Source organism: Octopus sinensis, linkage group LG3, assembly GCF_006345805.1.
Source record: "Octopus sinensis linkage group LG3, ASM634580v1, whole genome shotgun sequence".
NCBI lineage: Eukaryota > Metazoa > Mollusca > Cephalopoda > Octopoda > Octopodidae > Octopus > Octopus sinensis.
Genome location: NC_042999.1, coordinates 12,461,369 through 12,482,633, shown reverse-complemented (window position 1 = coordinate 12,482,633; position 21,265 = coordinate 12,461,369). Strand labels below are relative to the sequence as shown.

General features: G+C 40.2%; 1 protein-coding gene across 1 annotated transcript in view; it reads left to right on the top strand.

The window, feature by feature from the left end:
* LOC115209121 (DUF21 domain-containing protein At4g14240) overlaps nt 1-21,265 on the top strand; it is a 100,899-nt gene that overhangs the window by 61,213 nt on the left and 18,421 nt on the right. Inside the window, exons 2-3 of the mRNA XM_029777258.2 lie at nt 1,398-1,656; nt 7,023-7,082. Of these exons, the coding sequence (XP_029633118.1) occupies nt 1,398-1,656; nt 7,023-7,082 (319 nt within the window). The remainder of the gene's footprint in view (nt 1-1,397; nt 1,657-7,022; nt 7,083-21,265) is intronic.

The window sequence follows — 21,265 nt, the reverse complement described above, 5'->3', positions numbered from 1 at the left end:
GGTGGCAGTAAAGTGTGATAGTAAAAGAAAAACAGGCAATAGTTTAAAAAAATAAAGAATTTGCAAAGTACCTCATCTAGATTCTAAATTTATTTTGTATACAAAAATGTTTAATCATCAGTGCACATCCACCAGGGCTGTTGCCTCCTCCTGTTTTTCCGTGCTATTATGGGTTTGATGGATCTGTCTCGATCCTTTGCTATCTGATACAAAATAAAGATAACTCTGCCAGACCTTACTGTTGTGAATGACATACTTTTGGCAAGGATGTCTTATCACTTGACCACTTTGCAGTGTAGACTGGGGGGTCACTAGAACAACTCCAAGCAGATGTAAGATGATGACAACGATAATGATCACAGCAGTGACGATAGCAGCATAATCATGTGGAATTCATGCTTCACTTTTAAGCATCAGTTACCATGTTATACCTCTACCTTACTAGAACTGAATGAAGTCTCCCAACAGTTGAAAACAGTTTTGCAGTTTCAATATGTTTAGTTCATTCAGTTAACCTCAATTACTATTGATATCTATGTTACCAAACAAGGAGAAATTGTTATTGTGTAGCAAAATCATAAACAGGATTGTTTGCTATTTTATGATCATTTGCTCTGCTGCTTTAAACCTTTATATTTTCACTGTTTTCTCTCAACTTTCCTTAAGTAGTCAATAACAGAATTGTAAGAACCTTGGACGAAAATGCCATATAGTATTTCTTCCAACTCTTTACATTCTGAGTTCAGATCTGACCTTCCATTTTTCTGGGGTTGATATCAAATAAGTAATATTCAAGTATTTGGACTTTTTTAATCTGCTACAAATCAGGAGTTGGAATTCTTAAATTAATCCAACATTGTCTTCATTCTAAAGACAGTGGTGTCAAACTGTATCAGCTTTTGATCTTGACTTTCACTGGACAACATCAGTAGTGTGATTTGAGGACAATTGCAGCTTTTCCATACAACTCTTACCCAAGCCTACAGCCTGAAGTGGAGGAAACACCAGTAACACTAACCATGTTCTAGCAACATAGACTGTAGCTAGATTTTTTTTTTGTTTTTTCTGTTTTTAGGTACACATTCATAAATCCATGAGACATGCAGATCCCAAACATATCCTCTTTCCTTGAGGGACTTTCTAAACGCTATGTTTTATGCATTTTTTAAAAACTTATATTTTATCTGTCAGGTACAGTGAAGCGAGCAAAGTTATGTATCTTGCTCAAAGTTACAGAACAAAAAGTGTAACCATTTGGGAGCAATAGCTCAACACCTCTGTCTCGCTGCAATACCAATATTTGCCTTCATATCTAATTAAGAAATTACTGTTGTTATCATTATTATGTTTATTCTTATATGTCTTACCAGTTATTATTGTAAAAATTCCTCTTTCAGCTATGATGTCCGGACTAACCATTGGCTACTTTTCGCTCGACATGCTCAATTTACTGACTTTAAGGGCTGGAGGTACACCGAAAGAACAGAAATATGCTAACATTATTATTCCTCTAGTGAAGAGACGACATCTTTTACTTGTTACACTATTGCTGACAAATTCAGCAGCGGTAGAGGCAATGCCCATCTTCTTGAATTATATATCTGACCCTGTAACTGCAATTATCACTTCAACAACTGGTGTCCTTATCTTTGGAGAGTGAGTATTAATGTTTTAATGGAAGTTATCCATATACAGAAAAAAAGATTTATTCACTTATTTTCCATTTCAACTATTTTCTCATCTATCTGCAGGTTTATTATACTGTTTGCTGCTCTCTACCTTTCCTTTGCTGCCAATTAGCACCACTTCTTTCCAGAGCCACTCCATTTCTTTCACTCCCTACCATTATACTGCTATGTACCATCGACCATACCTCTACTCTTGTTCCATTCACTATACTCATTCTCCTCCCATCTCTGATCATCTGTCACTCTCCTCTCACAATCTTAGGAACTTGCTTCACGGTCCTTTGTCTGTGTTCTCTCTGATAATTCCCATCTTGTATCTTGAGAATAAACTCTCTGACACCTCATCATTGTCTTCTTCCCAACTGATCCTATCCGCTCTCATATGATGTGGGATAGTTCTTTACAGTAAGACATTTGTTCCTGTCTCTCCATCATGCTTTAGCCTCTCAACACCTGACATAAAGCCACCTCCCTCTCTACTACATCCCCACTCTATCAAACGTACCTTTTCTTTGTCTTCTTTGTTATTTTGTGACCTCACTAGTGCTGGTGTCATGAAAAAAGAGCACCTGGCTCATTCTGACATTAGGAAGGGTATCCAGCTGTAGAAACCCTGCCAATGCAAACATTACAGTACCACACAATCATGGGTTTCATTGGATCCTGCTCAACTATCCAACTCATGTTGGCATGGACCACATGTTAAATGATGATGATGCAGCATGTTACAGATTTCCTAGATTAACCTTAATTCTTCATATTGTAGTTTTCTTGTATTTCATATTATGTAATCCCTTGTCTCTTAACTCGGTTATCTCAGATTTTCCTTCATTAAAATCTGTTCTCAGGACTTGAAGTTTATTCACCAAGTTTCCCAAGATCATCATAGGGTGATCCAGCCTGTTAGAAATAACAGCTAAATTTTGCTCAGATCACATTCTGCCATTATAAAACAGGAAAGAAACTCTGTATAATACAGTTTTAATTACACTTCTCATCAGCAGCTGCATCATCATTCTAATGTCTACTCTTCCATGCTTGCATGGAACACACTGTGACATATTTTCTATGGCCAGATGCCCTTCCGATTACCAGCCCTCACTCATTTCCAGATGAGGTAATTATTTCCTATGGTTGAACATGTTTTCATGGAAGATCAGAAACAGTGAACACTGCTTATATGATGTGATGCTTGTTCACAACCAGCACATGATGTCATCATTGTTTAATGTCTATTTTTCCTAAGTCAGATGGAATTTGTTGAGACAGACTTTCTATGGCTGGATGTCCTTCCTTTCTCCAACTTTTACCTGTTTCCAAGCAAGATAATATTTCTCCATGGTCTGACATGTTTTCCTGAAAGATCGGAAACAAAGAACACTGTTTGTACAAAAATGATGCTCATTTAAAAGCACCACACAACGTCAAAAGAAGGTGACACAAGCACACACATATATGTATATATACAAGGTGCTTTGGTCAACCCTGGACTATAGTAGAGGACACTTGCCCAAAATGCCATGCAGTAGGACCTAACCCAGAAACATGTGGTTGGAAAACAAACATCTTGATCACACTGTGATGCCTACACATATAGCAATGAATTCTGGGACAAGAAATAAAGAGACACTATATCCTCCTTCCTATTGAATTTGTGGGTCACAATTTGGTTGTCCATATGCCTTTATGATTTTGCAACCAAATCTAACAAACAACTTTTGAAATAAAAGCAGCTACATAAAACTGAATTTTCATATAGCTTCATTGAAACAGCATTTAATGGGGAGGAAAAAACTATTAATAAAGATTTTGGTTATTATTACATAATTGTATGATGATTATTATTATTATTATTACACTTTCTGGGCATGTTGGACTTAGTCCGGTATTTTCCATGGTGTACATGAGGATCATGGAATTTTCACCAGGCAGCGGGATGTATGGTTGCTCTTAAATACAAAGACCCTCCCTAGTGATGAATGTATCCCCCAACATAGACTTGTTGTTAGTGACTTTAGACTCCAGGTCAGACGGATGCCAAGAAACAGACCAATCTGGAAACTTAAGAACCCTTCATGTGCTCAGAGATTTAGAGACATCCTAATTGAAAAATTTGATGAAAGGAAGGAGGAGCTAAAACTTGTGACATAGAGGGCAACTGGAAATTCCTGTGGAACAGTTTTCCAATTGCCACAGACCAAATCTATGAGTAGTGCAAAATCCCAACCAGACCTAGGGTAATGTTGTGGTGGAGCTTTTCAGTAGACAAGGCCATTAGAGCAAAGAAACGGGACTGGAAGAGTAGGTGCAGCAGGGAACTGTATCAGATAGCCAGAAAGGAAGCTAAGAGACAGCTACATCTAGCCAAGGGAGAAGTAGAAAAGAAGAAGTTTGCCTATGTTCAGTAACATGAGGACCAAAGAACTGAAGTATTTCAGATTGCGAGACAGCGTGTGAGAGAAAATCGTGATGTCATAGGAGAGAAATGTGTCCGCATGGATGATGGTGCACTTGCATTTCATGGTTCTGCAAAGAAAGAGGCTTGGAAATGCCGTTAGGAAAGACTGCTGAATGTGGAGAATGAATGGGAAGAGGAGTTTCTGCCAAATGTTGACCCAATTGAGGGACCAGCTACCTGAATCAATAATATCTTGGTAGATAAAGCAATTAAGGATATGAAGGCAGGGAAAGCCCCTGGTCCACCAGGAATCACCACTGAAATGCTTAAAATATCTGGCAGTGTGGGTTATGGTCTAGTCACCCTTATTGTAGATTAGGTAGTTCATGAAGGATTCATACCCAATGACTGGTGTAGCAGCACCATAGTCAACTGTTACAAAGGTAACGGTGATGCCTTAGATAGAAATAATTACAGAGTTATCAAATTGTTGAATCAAGTGATAAAAGTTAAGGAGAGAATCAGAGCCCAACTAATAATAATTATAATAACTTCAAATTTTGGTGCAAGGTCAGCAATTTTGGGGGAAAGGGTAAGTTGATTACATCAACCCCAATGTTTAACTGATACTTATTTTATCGACTGCGAAAGGATGAAAGGCAAAGTTGACCTTGGCAGGATTTGAACTCAGAACGTGAAGACAGACAAAATGTCACTAAACATTTTGCCTGGTATGCTAACGATTCTGCCAGCTCACTGCCAATAATAATGATATTTATTTTATTATCCACAAGAGCAATAAATGAAGGGGATAATACAAAGACAGATATACACTATGTTCCACATTAATAGGCAAATGAACCTTTTCTCAATAAATAAATGTATATTTGTTCAAAACCAGTTGTTTTCCCATTGACTGTTGGCAACACCTATCTGTGCATATTCTGTTAAAATACATCTGGTCTGTGCAGACACCAACAAATGGTGTCCATTTTTGTGATTAGGCAACATTTTCACCGTCACAAATTATTAGGCAAGTATAATAAAAATGATAGTGTGAGAACAAACATTTATTTCATTCAACAGTAAAAGTTTCAGAAAAAAATTATTCATAAAGGACTTAATGGTAAACATAATAATACGTTGGAATGAAAATAATCATGGGATTATGATGTCAACTTCTCCTAATGTTTGATGTATGGTGCTCCACATGCAATAACCTTCCTTACGCTCTGATCCATTGAATTTGTCAAAGTGATGATGTCCTCTTGTGTCATGCTTTGAGCAGCATCCCAGAGAGCAACTTTACTTGAAAACTGCCGTCCATCTTGGTAAATGCACCTCTTCAGGACACTCCACAAGTTCTCGATCGGGTTTAAGTCAAGGGAACAAGGTGGCCACTCCATCAGACGACCTCCACAGAAGCCTATTTGCTGCAGGTGTTCCTTAGAATTCTTTGCTGCATGAGACAGGGCATTATCTTCCATGAAGACTAGCTTTCTCTTGAATGAAAGTTTTTGCTTTTTGAACCATGGTTGGAAATTGTCCTTTAAGAAGGTAACATGTTTTTGATGTCATCTTAATGCAATCTGGGACTTTTCATGGCCCGACCATCATACCACAAACGATGCCAGCCCAAAACATAACCCCCACCTCTCCCCTTTTGACATCTCAAGCTATGAGGCCAGTTTCCTCTGATTGATACCAAACCTTTACTCCAGCCATCTGGTCAGTCAAGAGTAGCACAGCATTCATCAGTGAACAAAACTGTTGATAAATCTATCTTCATGTATTCTTCAGACTGGGCCTTGCAACAGGTTTAACAGTTTGTGAATTCAACAATTATTATTCATATACACTTAACAGATTAGACTATTGGAAAAGGACAGATTCCTAACAAGAACCCTCTTATTGGGTTACAGCAAGTAACCTTACATGCCAAGAACCCTCCTAAGTATCCTAGCTGTCTCTAATAACACTGTTTGCTGCAGCTGGGTTTTATGCCTGTTTCCTCTATCCATATTATTATTATTGAGTGAGAGAGCAACGCATGCCATCAAAGTGGTATTGAGGTGTAAATATATGTTATTATTATTATGAAACTTCACTTAATGAAGTAAAAAGCTAGATAGATAGGAATAACAGATAGAGATAACAGACATTGAGCTCTTTATTCTGTAAGCTCATCTCTTTAACTTTAAAATCATCTTATAACTTCACACTATTCAGTGTCAATAATAATGGAAATAGCTTTCATTATGATACCGCTTTCCACTTTTTTTTTTTAAACTATAGCCACCAGACCCTGTCAACTGTCCAACCCATGCCGTGGTGGTGATGATAATTATGGAAGTGTGATCGTTGTGGTTGTGATGATGATTATGGGAGCATGGTGGTTGTGGTTGTGATGACATTGCTTTTAAGGTTATTTGATTATAGCTTTGGTGTGCTGCCAATTGCGTTACTGAGGCCCTCTTATAGGTGCATCCCTAACAGGGTGTTATTGTGGCTCTTTTCAAGCTGCTCAGAAACAGTCTTATTTAGACAGATATTTCTTATAAGATTTGCTTCATAATCTCATTCAATTCCCAAATGACTCCTTAGCATCCACTAATTTTCTTGGATCTGTTACTTTATTTGATGTAATAAGAAGGATATTTTCAGCACTAGTTAGCTACATTACCTAAAACAAAGTTGCTGTTGATTCATCTTACAGGTAAATTGTAGAATGTGGCCTGCATCTGTATGTGTGTTCATATTAAAGCATCAAAAACATACATGTTCTTACTTTAGTACCTGTTTTAACAACTATTATTGTCTTCTGTTTCAGTTTAATTACGATGTTTAGTATCTTAGTAGCCAATGCTACACATTTTTACATGTATGTACATACATATATGGATATTTACTGAAAACCTATTTTCTATTATTTTAAGAATCATCCCTCAAGCATTGTTCAGCCGTTTTGGATTATCAATTGGTGCTATTCTAAGTCCGTAAGTGATATTTTTTTTAAATACATTTCTATGATCACATTTTCTCTTTATTTTTTGTGAAGCCTTCATTTGCAAAATCATCATCCTCATTTTAACATCCACTTTTCCATGCTTGAATGGGTTACATGGAGTTTATTGAGGCAGATTTTCGATGACCAGATGCCCTTCCAGTTGCCAATGTTCACCAGTTTCCAAACAAGGTAGTATTTCTCTGTGGCCAGACATGGTCTCGCAGTATATTTGAAATGAATGAAATAGTTTGTATGGCAGTGATAATCATTTGCAACTATTGCATAATGACAAGGAGTCACACACACACACACGTGCATACATACATATATATGAAGAGTTTCTTTCAGTTTCTGTCTATTAATTCCGCTCACAAGGCTTTGGTTGACCTGGAGCCCAAGAAGAAGACACTTGCCCAAGGTGTCACACAGTGGAACTGAACTGAAAACCATGCGGCTGAGAGTCAACTTTCTAAGCCACACAGCCATGTGTGCAAAATAGACATTCACGCTACAAGCTGAAATTTTTTATTCAGTTTCTAGAGAAAAATAGTTCTATTTAGCAATGAGATACTAGAATCGACCCAGGTTGTTGTTGTTGTCATGGCCCTTATGGCCAGTAAAGAAATCATCATCATCATCACTAGTAGTTATGGTTACAGAATTTAGCTCAGAAGTAAGAATACACAACAGTCAGACTTTCAAAGAATTTTTTTATCATTTTCCTCTGCACTGATATTGAGTTGATCAAACATCATAGTTGTAGGAGGTGAAGATCATTGAAAAGAAAACTAGTTCCTAGTCAATTAAATTGTTATCTAATTTTGATTCTCAGCTTCCAATGATGGCCTTTAAAAATGATATTAACATCACAAATGTGTTTTGTTTCAATAAGAGATAATATAATAAAAGTACTGAAGTGAAAGTATGTTTGTAGCTCTAGGAGAACTTTGTGATTTGTTCAGCATGGTTTCTATTTGGAGAACGTGCAATTCTTGGAATAGATGTTCTGGGGCAGAGAGTAAATAGGCAAACAAGCCTATCCAGGAAGATGAAAATTAAATGAGGTACATCAAGGAGAAGGAGGCAAATTTTTACTGTCAAGAATGTTTAGCAACTTAAATCTTGAAGTGTTTCAGCTCAAAGTTCATCAGATTCAATGGAATACGCAGATAGAAAAGTAAAGAAACCAAAGACTAATAGAAAGGAAATGAGGATTAAATGCAGTTTCACTATCTCTCCCTCATGTGCCTGCATGCATGTGTGTGTGTGGACACAAAAGATCTGAGCATTTTATTTTCATGTCCACAAAACTTTAATACAGGAGCTATTATAATGTGTCAAGTGCTATTTCTATTCATTTGTTCACTTTCTCTTCTAAATATATGTAAGTATACACACTTTAAAGTTAACCTAGCAAAAACAAAGTTGTCAGCAAGAAAGCAAATAAGACTCTCTCCCTGTCAAGTAAATGGCCCTGCTCAATATATAGGAAAGGAGTTGGAAGTAATTCCATTCACTGCACCCAGTGTAGGCTATTGACACATAAGAGGTGCAGTGGAATCATAGGTAGATTAAAAGGTAAAGTCATTTTCATATGTAGCAGATGTGCAGGAACAATAAGCCACTAAGAACACACAGGAATTAGACTCTCTCAAATGCCCAGGAGGCTCTTGAGGTTGTAGATAGTTTTTGTGATATAGGTGACCAAATTAGCAATGGGAGTGGATGCTCTGAAAATATTGTTTCTAAAATAAGAAAAGGATGGAGGAATTTCAGAGAGCTTTTATGTCTGTTGGCAACAAAAGGACTCTCTCACAGAGTGAAAGGTAGATTGTATGATGCTTGTGTGCAAACAGCTATACTCCATGGTAGTGAGATATGGGCTCTGAATGCTGAAGGCATGCGTAGACTGGAAAGAAATGAAGGTAGTTTGCTCTGTTGGATGTGCAACATCAGTGTGCATGCACAACAAAGTGCAACTTTATTGAGACAAAAGTTGGGCATAGGAGGAACCAGATGCAGCATACAAGAGAGAAGAGTACATTGGTTTGGTCATGTGATGCATTTACATGACGACAGCTGTATAAAGAAGTACCAATCACTGAAAGCGGATGGCAGCTGTGGAAGAGGGAGACCAGGAAGATGTGGAATGTAGTGGTGAGGACCAATCTCAGGATGTTGGGCCTCATGGAGGAGATGTCTGGTGATATGAGCTTCTAGAGAAGATCCACCCACTTCAGTGAAACTGAGTTCTAGAAGCACATGTAACAACAACAACAAAACTTCTCCCATGCCCTACCCTAACAAACCAAACTACATCTCTTCTTCAAATTTCCTCTTTTTCATGCACTATGCTTATGCTTAACTCTTGCTCCCCAATCCTGTCCTCACTGCCCTGCTCACTGTATCGTTGCTATCCTGTTGTTCCCCAACCCTCTCTATATACCCAAATTTTACTAGTCACTGTATTTCCCCACACTCTTTGCATTCATGTGAAGTCTTTACTCCCTACTCATGCACCTTTGGCAGTACCCTACCACTTATATTCTGACCTCCCCACCATACCTTGAGGGTATGTCCTGACACTCTGCCACCATCCATCTTTCCCTTGCTCTACTCTACCATCCCATTTACATTCTGATCCCTGTTTCTTGAGAGTATGCCCTGGCACTTCGCCATCATCTCCCTCCTGCTTTGTTTGCACTCTCTCCCTCTCATTCTTTCTCTCCCTGTGATCATGTATCTCTTCTACAGCGACACACCTGTTTCAGGCCTTAGTCTAGATCTCTCTCCCCCACACCAGGTAACCATGTACCTCCTCTACAGCAAGACACCCATTTCTGTATCTCTGTTACACTCTAATGTTTCATCATCTGCCACAAGTTCACCTCCTTCAATGACCCCCTCCCACTCAAGAATCTTCATCTTGCAAGTTACTTGGTGATCCTGCCAGTGCTAGTGCCACATTCAAAGCACTCAGTTCACTCTGCAGTGTGGTTGGTGTAGGAAAGGCATTCAACCGTAAAATCCATGCCAAAACAGACACATAAACCTGGTGCAGTCTTCTGCCCGGGCAGCTCCTGTCAAACCATCCAATCCATGCCAGCATGGAAAGTGGATGTTAAATGATGATGATGATGATATATATATATATATATATACACACACACACACATATATACATCATCATCATCATCGTTTAACGTCCACTTTCAATGCTAGCATGGGTTGGATGGTTCGACTGGGGTCTGGGAAGCCAGGGGGCTGCACCAGGCCCAGTCTGATCTGGCAGTGTTTCTACAGCTGGATGTCCTTCTTAACGCCAACCACTCCGTGAGTGTAGTGGGTACTTTTTACGTACAAGGAGGCGCTGGCAATGGCCACGTTCAGATGGTTCTTTTATGTGCCACTGGCACTGGTATCACAACTACAATTTCCATTGATTTTGAGCGATTTCGATTCCAATTTCACTTGCCTCAACAGGTCTTTGCAAGCAGAGTTTCGTGTCCCAAGAAGGAAAAGTATGCATAGAGGCCACGGGTATGGCCTCACTTGTCCTGCCGGATCTTCTCATGCACAGCATACTTCCAAAGGTCTTGGTCACTAGTCATTGCCTCGGTGAGACCTAATGTTCGAAGGTCATGCTTCACCACCTCATCGTAGGTTTTCCTGGGTCTGCCTCTTCCACAGGTTCCCTCAACCGCTAGGGTGCGGAACTTTTTCACACAACTATCTTCATCCATTCTTGCCACATGGCCATACCAGCACAATCGTCTCTCTTGCACACTACAAAGGTCCAACTTTTCTCTCAAGGTACTTACACTCTGTCGAGTAAGAACACTAACATTACACATCCAGCGGAGTATACTGGCTTCATTTCTTGCGAGCTTACACATATCCTCAGCAGTCACAGCCCATGTTTCACTGCCATGTAGCATGGCTGTTCATACACATGCGTCATACAGTCTGCCTTTTACTCTGAGCGAGAAGCCTTTTGTCACCAACAGAGGTAAGATCTCTCTGAACTTTGCCCAGGCTATTCTTACTCTAGCAGTTACACTTTCAGCACATCCGCCCCCACTACTGACTTTGTAACCTAGGTAACAGAAGCTATCAACTACTTCTAGTTTTTCTCCCTGGAATGTGGAAGTTGTTCTCTGTACATTTTCAGTGTTTATTGCTCCTGAGCATCTGCCACATACAAAAACTATCTTCCTAGTTAGCCTTCCTTTGACATTGCTGCACCTCTTATGTGTCCATAGCTTACACTTGGTGCATCTTATAGAGTTTCTACCTACACCTTTTCTACAGATCGAGCAAGGCCATCTACCTGAAGGCATTTGTGACTTGTCTACCTTCCTACTTATTAGGACTTTGGTTTTAGCTAGGTTGACTCTAAGGCCCTTCGATTCTAATCCTTGCTTCCACACCTGAAACTTCTCCTCCAGTTCTGATAGTGATTCAGCAATTAGAGCAAGGTCATCAGCGTAGAGGAGCTCCCAGGGACATCCTGTCTTGAATTCCTCCGTTATTGCCTGGAGGACTATGATAAATAGGAGGGGGCTGAGGACTGAACCTTGGTGGACCCCTATCTCTGCCCGAAATTCTTCACTGTACTTGTTGCCAACCCTCACCTTACTAACAGTGTTCCTGTACATGGCTCGCACAGCTCTCACTAACCATTCATCTATCCCTTGTTTCCTCATTGACCACCAGATAAGGGATTGGGGGACCCTGTCAAAGGCTTTCTCCATGTCAACTAAAGCCAGGTACAGAGGTTTATCTTTGGCTAGGTATTTCTCCTGCAGCTGTCTTACCAGGAATATAGCATCAGTGGTGCTTTTCCCTGGTATTATCCAAACTGCATCTCATCTAAACTGACTCTTTTTCTAATTAGTTGGGCTATGACCCTCTCCGTGACCTTTATTACCTGATCCAGCAATTTGATACTCCTGTAATTATTTGTATCTAAGGTGTCACCTTTACCTTTGCAGCCTCGTTTAGTGCAAGTGAACCATCATCCATGCGGACACATTTCTCTCCTACCACATCACGATTCTCTCGCACACTATATATATACATACATACATATATATATATATATATATATACACCAACAGTTCTTGGGAGTGGCCATGGGAACGTGAATGGGCCCCAACTATGCGAACCTGTTCGTTGGTTATGTTGAGGCCCAAATATTCTCTAGTTTTACTGGTCCCACTCCCAAACTATACGGTCGTTACATTGACGACATTATCGGTGCCACCTCACTCTCCCGTGAACATCTACATTCCTTCCTCTTTTGTTCAATTCTTCCATCCTGCCCTCCACTTCACCTCCACTATCTCCAACACCTCTGTCTCCTTCCTCGACATTTTGGTCAGCATTCATCACTCCACTCTTACCACCTCTATTCACTACAAACACACAGACTCACACTCATACCTAACTCCCACCCCAAACACATCAAGCTTTCCATCCCCTATTCCCAATTCCTCCGTCTACGTAGGCTCTGTAGTGACGACCATGACTTTGAGACTCAGTCTCAACGCATGGCTCGCCACTCCATCCTACGTGGATACTCCCTCACCACTATCCACATCGCCCTTGCCAGAGCACGTTCCATAGACTGTGCATCTGCTCTCTCCCCCTGAACCCGCCCTGTAGTCTCCCGCCTCCCTTTTCCCCTCACTTACCACCCCACGACCCTACCTCTCCAACGCTTTCCGGCATCTCCAGTCTGACCTGTCCACTTCACACCTCTTCCCTAACTGACCCCTCCCCTCCTTCAAACGAGCCTGTAACCTACAAGACCTTTTGGTCCACAGCTCCTTCCCTGACCCTACCTCCCAACCTGGCTCGTTGATAGATAGATAAACAAACAGACAGGCAGACATACATGCACACATACAAGGAGGTACCCAAAAGAAACTGGAATTTTGCAATATTACTTTATTTCAGTAAGTTTTACATGTTTACATTTTTATTGCCTTCAAAATATTCTCCATTTGAAGCAATGCATCAGCCCAGACACATTTTCCACTGTTCGAAGCAGGCCTAGAACACTTGCAAAGTGATGCATTTTATGGCCTCCATCATTTTTTTCTTCACCTCTTCCACATCTGAAAAACGTTTTCCTTTAAGTACTTTTTTTTATTTGGGGGGAACAAAAAACAAGCTGCAGGGAGCAAGATCAGTTGAATAGGGAGGCTGGGTAAATGGGGTCATGCCATTTTTGGTAAAAAAAAACAAAACTGTCTCACACTCAAGTAGGTGTGCAAAGGTGCATTGTCATGATGAAACCACCACTCTACACTTTGCCGCTGGTCAAGATGTTTTCATCTCGCCATGTCTCGCAAACGCTTCAGAACTGCCAAGTAAAATGTTTGGTCAACAGTTTGACCAGGAGGAACAAATACTGTGTGGACAATTCTTTTCACATTGATTAAACAAATCAAGATCGTCTTGACATTGGACTTCACTTGACGCACTTTTTGAGGGCGTGAGGGTCATTGAATAATAATGAAATTATTGTATACAGTGCTCAGGTGCACCACAACTTGTCAGAAAGTGCGTATAAAGTATATGCAGTAATGTACAAATGTCTGGAAAGCGAACAATGCATGAGTCTGATACATGCTTGTGTGTGTATGGAGGGGAGGAAATCAGGTGTAGTGTTGGCGAATCTCAGGAAGCATGGAAGTTTTGAAGGATGCAGTGCTCCGACAACTAACAACTGATGCTGGCAGTTTGTTCCATGCTTCAGCAACTCTCAGCATGAAAAAATGTTTCCTAAAGTCATGGAAGGAGCTGTGCTGTTTTCTGACTTTGTAAATATGTCCACGGGTGTTAGACGGGTGGAGTTTGAAAAGCTGCTCAGAGTTATTGTTTGGACGATGGTTGATAATTTTATGGGTGTCTGCCAAGTCAGCTGCCAGATGGAGGGTATTCTTTTGGTTGCACGTCGCAGAATGGCTTCCAGACGATTGATATCATGGGCAAGATAGGGGTTCCAGACCGGTGATGCAAATTCCAGGTGAGGTCTTACCATAGCTATATAAAGCCGCAGATAGATAGTCGGAGAGCGGCTCACAAAGGATTTGGTGAGTGATGCTAAGACACCCTCAGCCTCACCCTTCCATTGACTTGATTGCTGCTTCATTTCCAGATCATAGCCATAGCACTAGCTTTCATCACTAGTGACGGCCTTCGGAAAAAGGTTTGGATCAACTTTCAACGGTTCTTTCAGTTCACAATACACATTCAGTCATGACTGCTTTTGAGCAACTGAGGTATAAATTTTACTGCAACTCCTTTCATTCACAATCCCTCAATTAAAATTCATTAGGAGGAGCTCCAGGACACATCAGTCATATCAACAAGTTTGTCAATTGTTCAGCAATGGTCCTCCAAGAACAGTTCATTAATTTTTTTGGTGATGTTTTCATTTGTTCAGGAGGTCGACAGTCACCCTGAACGAGGTTGGTCATCCAGCGATGAGTGACCATTCCTAAGGTGTGAAAACCACTTATAAACTTGTGTTTTGCTCATCCTTGTAAGATGTTTGAAGTATGAAAATTGTTTTGGCCACTGTTTTCCCTGCAGGAAACAGAATTTCATGGAAGCATGAAGTCCCGTTCTTTCAGCCATCACAAAAATCAACGAACAGAGGAGAAGCACTGCAAAACAAAGACGCACCACATGGAAGTACAATTCCAGTCAATGACACCAGTCAGCAGACTGATGCCTGAAGGTCACAACAAGTGACTTCTAGCAGTGGAATCCCAAACTACAACAGGCTTGTCTCATAGAGAACATTCCTGGTTACTTTAGGGAACCCTGTCATACACACACACACATCATCTCCTCTTTGTTCTTCATGTTGTATCATTGGTATATTTAACCTGTCAGGCTAAGCCGTCAGCACCCTTAAGCCCTTTTTGTGCAGAATTCATTTGTGTCAGTTCTCTAGTCTGGTGATAAATTCCTCATATCAGTCTAGGAAACCCTGAGAACGGTCATTGTCACTGCTTTTCCTCTTCTAACAAAGCCATAAAGAAGAAAATAAGTATCAGAAGGTCTGGAAGTATTAACAATGTCATCTGATGAAGGAGAAAGCACCCAGTACACATTGTTAAATGGTTGGCATTAGGAAGGGCATCTAGCCATAGAAACCATGCCACAACAAACAATGGGAGTCTGGACAGCTCATACCAAACTGTCCAACCTATGCCAGCATGGAAAGCAGGCATTAACCATTGATGATAATGATGAATCTCTTTAACACCATGAAACCAATGCTAAGTATTGGCTCTTAACTCTTTCTGATAACATATTTCTGTTGAAAGATGACAAAGCTGGTGTTTGGATCATAAATTACAATGAAATTTTGATCATGTATTGGTGCTCACGTTGAACAACACTGCAACCTAGCAACTCACAGTAGATTCTTAACCCACTCTGACTTTACCCGTTATCTCCAGAGGTAATGTACCTCTCGCAAACAGAGCTAACAAACTATGCACTCACAAACAGATGGTCACCGGGAGCAAACCCCATGAAATGAGAACCAAATAAACAACCACTGATTTGCACTCGCTTGTAAGCCCCTTCTTCGAATTCCAGAATCCTAAGACTACAAAAAATAATTGTAATGGGAGGAGGAGATACCCCACAGGTATCAGGAGCCTTCAGGTCCCATTATAAGCTGATGTTTGAAACATAAATTAACGGGAAATTTTGAGAGAAAGGTTTTCAGATCACTTTAAACAGGAAATTTGTATCATAGAACTAAAGACATTGTTGGGCAACACAGTATGAAAATGGTTGATTGTATTCTCAGAGCTTCAGAGGAATTTAACTGTTACAGTTCAAGAATTCAGGGAATGAAAGATTAAAAAAAAAACGAAATTCAGAAATAGGACAGGAAAAACTATTTATTGATCTATTATTGATTGATATTTGACATTGACTTGTGCATATAACAGGTTATGTGGAAGCTTGTAGATACAAAACACACACACACACACACCACTTTGCTGATGTTCCACATACTTTTCATGAATGTTATACAATGAGTGGCTGTGTGGTAAGTAGCTTGCTAACCAACCACATGGTTCCGGGTTCAGTCCCACTGCGTGGCATCTTAGGCAAGTGTCTTCTGCTATAGCCCCGGGCCAACCAATGCCTTGTGAGTGGATTTGGTAGACAGAAACTGAAAGAAGCCTGTCGTATATATGTATATATATATATAAGTGTGTGTGTGTATGTGTTTGTGTGTCTGTGTTTGTCCCCCTAGCATTGCTTGACAACCGATACTGGTGTGTTTACGTCCCCCTCACTTAGCGGTTCGGCAAAAGAGACTGATAGAATAAGTACTGGGCTTACAAAGAATAAGTCCCGGGGTCGATTTGCTTGACTAAAGGCGGTGCTCCAGCATGGCCGCAGTCAAATGGCTGAAACAAGTAAAAGAGTAAAAGAATGACATGATAACAGGTAGAACTGTAAAGAACCACTTTTGGGAGTATGCTACTCTCATTCCTATACACACAAAGGCTTATATTGATACACACAAACACATATACATACAATGCACATATACACACAAGTACACAGACACACACCAAATATTCCATAAGTAAGGAAGCCTTCAACTGTATTTATCTGTAAAAAGTAATCTGTTTTATGAAACACTTTGTATCCCATGTGTTCTGTTCCAATTACCTATCAGGTTGTCAAATATACACAGGTTTAAATGCTGCTGATAATATTTACATGTGTGTGCATGTATATGTGGTTTTGTATATACGTGTATGTATATAGATACCTACATTTATTTATATATATATATATATATATATACCGTAAATCCTCAAGTATAATCCGCACTTTTTTCCCCAAATTTAAAGGTCAAAATCCCTTGTGCGTATTATATACGAGGTTAAAAATGAATAATATTTTCTAAGCAATGTCCGAGTCTCTATTTGCTGTCCGGCAATGTTTATTCAGACACATTTTGTGATGTCGGGTGCGAAAATACCTTAAGCTAATTTGAAAACATATTTACATTCCCATTTAACAGTTAAGAACATCACCATTATTGTATTACACATGCGCAGAAGTGTTTGTTCGACTAGGTGCTGCTGGCTTAATTACGCATGAATTGTGCTTAATAGTTTAGTGGTAAATAGTTCATCCTGCTGTTTGTATTGGCAGTTTGCATCCTTACCATGGCAAACAATAGATACTTAATTAAATACCAGTATTAAATGTTTGAACTACTGTGGGTCTTTACTAGGGTTTTTTATAAGCGGGACTTAAACCTGTACATTAATCTCCAATAAAACATTTTATACATTACATGCCCATAAAATGCCTCGTAGATCTTATTCAGCTATGTTTAAACTTGAAGTTATATCATATGCTGAAGAGCATGATAATAGGGCCGCCGGAAGAAAACTTGATATTGACGAAAGCAATGTCAGGTTATGGAGAAGAAATAAAGATGAAATTAAACAGATGCCAAAGATAAAGAAGGCAATAATAAAAGATGTTACCGTATACATTTTTACAAACCAAGGACGTTATATTGACCTCCTTGACTCAAGTTAGAGAAGGGGTGTGTATTATACTCAAGGTTTAGGTTTTACAGAGGTACAGCTTCCTAAAAATCCCCTGCATATTATACTCAAGGGTGGATTATACTCAAGGATTTACAGTATATATACATGCATCAGGTTTTGGGATCTGATGATACGCTATAAAGCTGAACCCATTATGGACATGAAACCTAAGGTAATCCCATAAACATGCCTTATCTAACTTTAATATATACTGCTCTGTAACTTATTTGCTTCTATTTTTGGATTTATACTTTTACAGACAATATATATATATCATCATCATCATCATCATCATTTAACGTCCGCTTTCCATGCTAGCATGGGTTGGACGGTTCAACTGGGGTCTGGGGAGCCCGAAGGCTGCACCAGGCCAGTCAGATCTGGCAGTGTTTCTACAGCTGGATGCCCTTCCTAACGCCAACCACTCCGAGAGTGTAGTGGGTGATTTTATGTGCCACCGACACAGGTGCCAGACGAGGCTGGCGAACGGCCACGCTCGGATGGTGTTTTTATGTGCCACCGACACAGGTGCCAGACGAGGCTGGCAGACGGCCATGCTCGGATGGTGTTTTTATGTGCCACCGACACAGGTGCCAGATGAGGCTGGCAAACGGCCACGATCGGATGGTGTTTGTTACGTGCCCACAGCACGGAGGCCAGTCGATGTGGTACTGGCTACGGCCACGTTCGGATGGTTTTCTTGTGTGCCACCGGCACTGGTACCACAAAGATACAAATTCCATTAATGTTCATCTATTTTGATTTGATTTTCACTTGCCTCAACAGGTCTTCACAAGTTTCACAAGAAGGAAGGTATGCACGTGCCCACAGCACGGAGGCCAGTCGGTGCGGTACTGGCTACGGCCACGTTCGGATGGTTTTCTTGTGTGCCACCGGCACGTGCCCACAGCACGGAGGTCAGTCGGTGTGGTACTGGCTACGGCCACGTTCGGATGGTTTTCTTGTGTGCCACCGGCACTGGTACCACAAAGATACAAATTCCATTGATGTTCATCTATTTTGATATGTTTTGATTTGATTTGATTTTCACTTGCCTCAACAGGCCTTCACAAGTATCACAAGAAGGAAGGTATGCACAGGTGGACTGACTACGTCTCAGATAGGGGCCACGGGTTATGGCCTGACTAGTCTTGCCAGGTCTTCGGATGGTGTTTTTATGTGCCACCGACACAGGTGCCAGATGAGGCTGGCAAACGGCCACGATCAGATGGCGTTTGTTATGTGCCCACAGCACGATGGGCAGTCGATGCGGTACTGGCTACAGCCACGTTTGGATGGATTTCTTGTGTGCCACCGGCACTGGTACCACAAAGATACAAATTCCATTGATGTTCATCTATTTTGATTTGTTTTGATTTGATTTGATTTGATTTTCACTTGCCTCAACAGGTCTTCACAAGTGTCACAAGAAGGAAGGTATGCACAGGTGGACTGACTAGTCTTGCCGGGTCTTCGGAAGGTGTTTTTATGTGCCACCGACACAGGTGCCAGATGAGGCTGGCGAACGGCCACGATCGGATGGTGGTTGTTACGTGCCCACAGCACGGAGGCCAGACGGTGCGGTACTGGCTACGGCCATGTTCGGATAGCTTTCTTGTGTGCCACCGGCACTGGTACCACAAAGATACAAATTCCATTGATGTTCATCTATTTTGATTTGTTTTGATTTTCACTTGCCTCAACAGGTCTTCACAAGTGTCACAAGAAGGAAGGTATGCACAGGTGGACTGACTACGTCCCAGGTAGGGGCCATGGGTTATGACCTGACTAGTCTTGCCGGGTCTTCGGATGGTGTTTTTATGTGCCACCGACACAGGTGCCCTATGAGGCTGGCGAACGGCCACGATCAGATGGTGTTTGTCATGTGCCCACAGCACGGAGGCCAGTCGATGCGGAGGTGCCATATGAGGCTGGCGAACGGCCACGATCGGATGGTGGTTGTTACGTGCCCACAGCACGGAGGCCAGACGGTGCGGTACTGGCTACAGCCACGTTCGGATAGTTTTCTTGTGTGCCACCGGCACTGGTACCACAAAGATACAAATTCCATTGATGTTCATCTATTTTGATTTGTTTTGATTGATTTTCACTTGCCTCAGCAGGTCTTCACAAGTGTCACAAGAAGGAAGGTATGCACAGGTGGACCGACTACGTCCCAGGTAGGGGCCACGGGTTATGGCCTGACTAGTCCTGCCGGACTATTTCATTCTCTCTCTATTTCCTTGTGTTCCTATCGTTTAAAGAGTGTAGGCTTGAAATGTAAAAGACTTTCTCACCTTCTTGAGTGTCAAACTAATACACCTGCTTCTTGTTTATAAACCTGTCTTCATCTTTTGTTTTTCTGTAAATTTCAACTATATATATATATATATATATATCAAAATAAGCAACAAGAATTTCGTACTACATCATTTTATTAAATGTTGTAAGTATTACAACAGTTTTAAAATGCTGAGCACTCATCAGCCAATTATAGAGGTTTTCCATTAATGCAAAAATGTTCATATCAAGTGGCAACATTATAGAGAAGGTAGATATATAGACAAAGATATGGATTTAAATTTTAAGAACATTTGAGGTAGTGGAGTCCATCAACTGACTGACTAAGATTCGGTTGTTCCAGACTACTGTAAGGTTCTGAGAGGGAAGAATAAGTGGAAGGAGACAATAAAGATTTTCTAATTATAGAAATGGGGTAAAGGGGATTTCAGAGATCCATATAACGAATTTATGTAGAAGACAGCATTGTCACTACTAAATGCCAATTACTACTATTTGATGAACAGATTCGGTGTTAGGAGAAGTAGGTCAATGTCAAGTGGTCACAATAACATTCACAGAGGATGCAGAGACCTTACAAACCCTATGCATATCATCACAACAGTTGGTCAATAAGTTCCTTTGACATGTTAGAATAAAGGAAAAAACATAAATCTAGAATTTATTCAATTTGGAGAAAAAGACTATCACTTATTATGAGTAGGCATAGTACTTATTAACTGGAGGGGGGGGGAAGCCTTATTAATCAAGTGAACCTATTATGGGTCAAAATATATACTAAGAAAGATGGAAGAGGGAAAATCAAAGAAAGAAGATATTCATAGATTTAGTAGAATGTGATATTTTATAATATGAGGGGAGGTGGTTTAGAAGAGTAAATTATTCAAATTTCATGGATAGTGAGTTGATATTAATGAATTTTAAAAAGTAGGATCTATTGGGAAAAAAAACTTACTACCTGCAGATAAAAGTTAATTAGTTAGGTAAAAATATCTTAGGTTAATTATATATTAAGAAATGAGAGTGAGATAATCAGGATGAACCAAATAGTTACCCTAGGGACATAGGATTAATACTACTTAGTATTGGAGAACATTATAAAAAGAAGAATTTAATTCCAAGTTTATAATGAAGTTTTTTAATCATTTATGAATGTTAAACTAAAACCAGTATGGTATATTCGTTCCTATTTGGTTAAATATATGTTTTGTAAAGATATCTTAGACTAATTATATATTAAGAAATGGAA